The sequence below is a fragment of the Austrofundulus limnaeus genome, unplaced genomic scaffold, assembly GCF_001266775.1.
Source record: "Austrofundulus limnaeus strain Quisiro unplaced genomic scaffold, Austrofundulus_limnaeus-1.0 Scaffold39, whole genome shotgun sequence".
Taxonomy (NCBI): domain Eukaryota; kingdom Metazoa; phylum Chordata; class Actinopteri; order Cyprinodontiformes; family Rivulidae; genus Austrofundulus; species Austrofundulus limnaeus.
The window spans coordinates 1,924,015-1,930,004 of NW_013952441.1; the positions used below are offsets into that span (position 1 = coordinate 1,924,015).

The following is a 5,990-nucleotide window of genomic DNA, read 5'->3' on the forward strand; positions in this document are numbered from 1 at the left end:
ATATATATTAATGCCAGTAAAAACCTGAACTTCATCTTTATGCTTTTGCTTTCACCCATCTGGTTCATGCTTTTGATTTCCTGGCACAAATAGACCTGCACTCTTCCTCCTCAAAGACTTCCCATCCTCTGTTCGACTGGTTTTGAGTCAGGTGCCTCGGTGAGGAAAATTTAGTCAGCTGTCTCTCTTATCAAAAATGCATGCACGTGTGCACCCTGGTGGGTGTATGTGTAGCTGCTAGTTATGTTATCTGTGATATAACAGACCAACCACTTTCTTTTTTTTCCCTCAAGTTAATGAGGGTTCATTTGCATTTTAGCCAAGAGCTTCACTGCCTCTTCCTTTCTCTCTTTCACGTTCTGTCCTTATTTTCTCTCCCCCCCCCTCTTGCTCTCACTTTACTAAACCCTTCTCTGTTCACACTTAAATTCACTCACTTACTCTGACATGCACACACACACACAAACACACACTATCTCTCTTTTCCCTCCTTCTCAGCTCATCAGTATTCATGACGCCTTCCTCCCTTCCTGTTCTCTTGTTTTTTTTTTCTTCTTTTTGCCTTTGCTTTAACCGTCTCCCACAGAAACACGGTGAGCGAAACCAAGGGGGGAATGAATTGCACGGAGAGATATATGAAGAATGGAAGGAGGAAAAGAGGGAAGATAAGAATGCATATGCATGGAGAGGGTGTTTGGATATGTATTTAATTGGCCAATAAAAGCAGGGTTCTCCGAGGTAAACAGTTTAGCTGCTGGGGACTGGCCCCAGCGTGTAACGGGGAGAGAAGATTATGAATATGTAAATGAGTATGCAAAAGACATTAAAGTGGGATCACCTGAGCTTGTTACATTATGACTCCGGGGTCTGGGATGTCAGCGACAGTGGCTAACACACTCAACACCGTGCATTCTGATTTCACCGGATAATAGGGCCAACCAACCGGCTGCAGCTATTTTTGCAGCCTCTCCTCTTAGGCGAGGGAGTGATGATGAATCAGGACTGGAGTGACGGGATAATTTTGTTGGAAGCAGGTTTTGAGTCTCAACATGTCGTGGCTGGGGAACAAGGGAGTGCAGCAGCGCCGAGACATACTTTGTCATGTTTTAATCTGATTGTCAGAATGCTTTTTGTGCTTTTGTCTTCCCCACTACTTTGTGGTTTTTTTCCCCTTCCCCCGTCAATCATTTTTCTTTTCCTAACCATCTTCCTCTTCAACCTTTCTTCTCATTTGCTTCTCTCTCTTCTTCCTGCACAGATGCAACCATCCTCTCTTACGATGGGAGTAAGTTTATGAAGGTGCAGCTGCCTGTGGCGATGCACACCGAGGCRGAGGACGTCTCGCTACGCTTTCGTTCCCAGCGGGCCTATGGCGTTCTCATGGCAACCACATCCCGGAACTCCGCAGACACCCTTCGTCTGGAGCTGGATGGGGGCCGCGTCCGTCTCACTGTAAACCTAGGTACACCCATGCACACAATCAGGATCTTACCTGGCGAGGGAATGCAGCTAATTTCCTCCATAAATTCATWTATGTTTGATAAGGGCATGGGCTTGTAAGAAAACTTCGTGTTCATTAACTGAAATCGAGACGAAACCACATAAATGTTGAATGGATTAAATTTGAAGAGAACTGGAACCATACAACCCAGATCTGGTTACGAGCGAAGCCTTTGTTGCTCCCGGCTGGAGTCAGCAAAGCAACACTGCCTAAAACCGGAAGTTCCAGTCTTTTTATACAAGGTTCTTCAGTGTCTGGTACGCCCACTACAGGCCTACAGCTGAATCGCAGGCAACTYGTACAGAAAATGTCTTTCCTAATTAATTTAAAATGGTATTTCTATGTGTTGTCATGATGTTTTGGGCATGTACCTAAAACTATTTTAATCAGGACATTACAATAGTCTAACAATAGATTATAAAAGTCAAGCCTTAAAAATGAAACTAAGACAAACGGTGTGGTGCTTTAAATCAGTATCTAACTAATTAATTCCTTCAGGCTGATAACCAGTTTCAAGGTATTTCATGCTGTTAAAAGTCAAATACCATTACGTTTCTGCTGTTATTATGGTTTAAWTGCCTAAAATTGACATGAGAAGTATAAGATTTGTTTTGTTCTTTTTTGTCCCCACCCTCTTCTGTGACATTAAGACTACAGAGGTACTGCCCCTAAAATTTTATGCTCATTAAAATAAAGACCTCCTTGGTCGGTTATACATTATATATGTAGTTTATAACACATTCAGTTATGGCTTCCAGTGGAGCAACACTCGTTTTGAAGCAAAAGCTTGTAACAAGCTACAAGACTTAGCATGTTAGCAGATGAAACACAAACCGCAGGCTTGCTACAGAAGCTAATACCCAGCTAAATAATTAACTAAAGTCAGCCTGTCAGGCTCTTAATGTTACGTTACGAACAGCAGATCATTAGAGAGGAAGTTTTTTTTTCTACTGTAAGTACAGTTACTTTAGAAATATAAATAAATTAATTTGTAGTTAGTTTGCCAATTGTGTGAACCAAGTGGAAATGATGCGAAAAGAAGATGACAGTTTTTTCCTCTTATTCTCAAATTGGCTGAACATAAAACGGTTTCTTAAAAGAGAAACTTCAACTCCCTACAGTGTCGATATAAAAGCTGCTCATGCTGAATTATGTCCATGTAGTCCTCTGCAGTCCCGGCTTTAAAACAGCCTGTTGAGTTGAAGAAAGAACACTCAATAATTGTGTAACACTTTATAATAACTACACCTTATTTAGCCTTACTTAATCATTAATAAATAGTTAGTTAACTTTGAAAACATCATTAAATAAGGAGGATTCATACCTATTAACATATACACACAAATATAAATACATTTATAAATGCTTTTCACATAAATTCTTATTACTTCCAAAACCAACATACTCATTGTTTATTCATGCTTAATAACTCATGAATTAACTATTCTTTTTGCTGTATGTACATGCTCATATAAATGTACTTTCACACCATGTGTTAGACATGGATTAGTTGTTAGAGAATGTTCAAATTGACTATGATTTGGGTTTGATTTCTAAAAACGAAAAGGAACTTGTGGCCCTTCAGGGTTTTGTCTACATTGAYAAAAACTTAAAGCATAAATAGTCTTCAGTTTAGAAGAGTTCACAAATAGAATAAACTGTTAGCAATTGTTTTAATTACTGATGTTCTGCAGGATTAGTAGATAGTCAATTCAAACATTCTCTAACCATCAATCCATGTCTAACACACAGCATGCATGTACACACAATATATAGAACCGTTAATTCACGAGTTATTAAGCATGAATAAACAATGAGTATGTTGGTTTTGGAAGTAATAAGACTTTATTGGTAAAACATTAATAAATGTATTATTTTATGTCTTATTAAGTATGAATTATCCTTAATTAATGGAGTTTTCAAGTTTAATTAACCATTTATTAAAGTGTAAGTAAGGCTAAATAATGTGCATTTATTAAAAAGTTACCAGTAAGTGTGAATAAATTAAAAAATTCAGATTTATCTGAAATACTATCACAAATAAAAATGTCATATATGACAAAATATTAATAATTTGATCATAAATTGCTTTGACATCTGTCCTGAGTGCTGAAAAGGTTACACTGATTGTCAACATGTTATTATTATGTTATTGTCTGTGCATTAAATTAAATGTAAATAATTTATATATTAAGCTTTATTATATTATAGTCAATGAAAAGCACTGTCATTTTTAGACAGCAGTAGTAATAGTCTTTGCTTGTTATTTTAAACTAAAATAATAAAAAAAATGTTTTAAATGTTTGTTTTAATACAGTCATACTGTGAAACTGTGGTATTTATTTGCTCAAGGTTATCTCATACAGGCCCATGCCCAGTTTTATTAACTATTTGTTTCTTTTTGATAAGATAAATCTATTATTTTCTGTGTAATTTTTACCTTTCAGCAGAAGTTCACTGTGTTTGAAGTCATATTTTAGTGTTCCAGTCCAGAAACATGTTAGTATTGTATGTAGTTTTGTGTGTAAAGCACAGAGTTACAGTTGAACAGAGGGTCGAGCCTCGAGCTGCAGTCTCTCTGCTCACTCCCAGCAGACCTGTGCATCCCCAACATCTTCAACAGTCAATCCAAACACTCACAACCCGTACTAAAACACACAAGTAGTACACGTTACACATACCAGCAGCTCTGTTTCTTATTTCCTGTTCATTTTGACCCTTTTACACTCAAACACAAGTTAACACACACATCTGTACAGAGGGGTGCATGTGTTGGTCTCTGGTTGTCTGCAGCCACGTCTTTTCTGTGGTTGACGCCACAAGGCACACCAAGGCATCATGAGTAAAAAGAAAAAAAACAAAAAAGAGGGCTGAGTTTTCCAAACATTTGTGAAGATTTGTCCTCTAAATGGGCGAATAAACTATCGGGATGTGTTCGGTGTCATTAGACAAACTGACACACATTACCCATCTCAGTCTCCCACTGCTTTTGGGCTGCTGACTAACAGATGTCGCTCAGGCCAGAGCAGCCAATAAGCACGCTGCTCCAAAAAAAATAAACAAATAAAATAAAACATATTTCTCTCCATGTTTACTCCCTCAAAAAAAAAAAGTAAATCACTGAAAATATATTTGCTTCACGCTGCTGTAAGAAAACACAAAGGAATGCAACGATTGCTCTGCAGATGACCAGAATTGAACTATTTTCTGATGGACTGCTGAACAAAACCCAAACTTTCCTTTTGTAACTTTAAAGGCACCATAGCTAATTATATAATTTGCATGATCAATATAATGTCTTCAGCATAGAAGGTTTTACGTAATTAATAATTGTCAAAGTAATAGCTGTAAGGTATTTAAAGTCTGAAGAAGCACGTGATGTAAAAATGATCTACAATCATCAAACTGAATAAAAGTAAGTACATCTTAAACAATTATTTATAATTATCAAGCTGTGATTTGTCATGCAATTAGCTATAATAAAATCATTAAAATGACAAAGTAACAGTCTGACATTAAATCAGAGAATTTCCCTTCAAAAGATCCTAAACACAGTTATAGTTTTTTCTTTAAATTGAGCACTTCTTCATGAAAGGTTTGCTCTGTCATTTGGTGCTTTTTGTTCTTTCAAGGAGGTGAAATAGCTGGTTTCTAACAATGTAGTTTATTTTTTTAAAGAATTTCTGACTTGAAGCGTTATAGTTTTTAGTTTTCCAAAGACAAGGAAAAAAAATCTCAACTTGGACCCATTTAAAAGAAAAATTAGAGTAAAAACAGTAAAATTTTCTAGATTTAACTATAAAAAAACAGATTTTAGTGCATTTGTTCATTCAATACGGTGGACTGATTAATGTTCATTGTCCTATTTTAGTAATAACAATAATAATAGTACACCAGAAATTAGCATAAAAATATTTTGTATGCTTCCAGTTGGAGTTCTTGAAAATAAATCATAATTAGGCTAAACTGGAATCGGCTGTCAGAGCTTTGCAAAAACCGTAAATCAGAATCGTCCCAGAAAACTGCAGTCAGTGCATCCCTGGTAGGTGTTTTCTCAGCAGCGTGTGCCTGTTTTCATCAAAAACAAAATGTGCAGGGTGTGTCGGTGTGAGCGTCCCCAGGGCGTGGACAGCATATGTCTATGTGTGCAGCATTAACCCTCTGCTCTGCTCTCCCTCCAGACTGTATCAGGATAAACTGTACAGCCAGTAAGTGATCCTCCATCTCACCTAACTCCTCCCTCACTTTTCCTCCTTCAGCGCGTGTGTGTGCGTGCGTGCGTGCGTGCGTACGTGCGTGTGTGTGTGTGTGTGTGTGTGTGTGTAGAGAGTGCTGTTAATGTGTCTGACTATTTTTCACTTCCTTTGTCATGTTCATTCATTTCATCTTAATCTCTTATTCAACATATCTTTGTACCATGAGGCTGTGTGCAGATATGTGTGTGTGTGTGTGTGTGTGTGTGTGTGTGTGTGTGTGTGTGTGTGTGTGT

At 37.4% G+C, this 5,990-nt stretch overlaps 1 protein-coding gene across 1 annotated transcript in view; it reads left to right on the top strand.

Annotated features, from left to right (window-relative positions):
* nrxn1a (neurexin 1a) overlaps nt 1–5,990 on the top strand; it is a gene marked incomplete at its 3' end in the record, with an annotated part of 60,586 nt that overhangs the window by 40,627 nt on the left and 13,969 nt on the right. Inside the window, 2 exon segments of the mRNA XM_014007065.1 lie at nt 1,259–1,462; nt 5,683–5,709. Of these exon segments, the coding sequence (XP_013862519.1) occupies nt 1,259–1,462; nt 5,683–5,709 (231 nt within the window).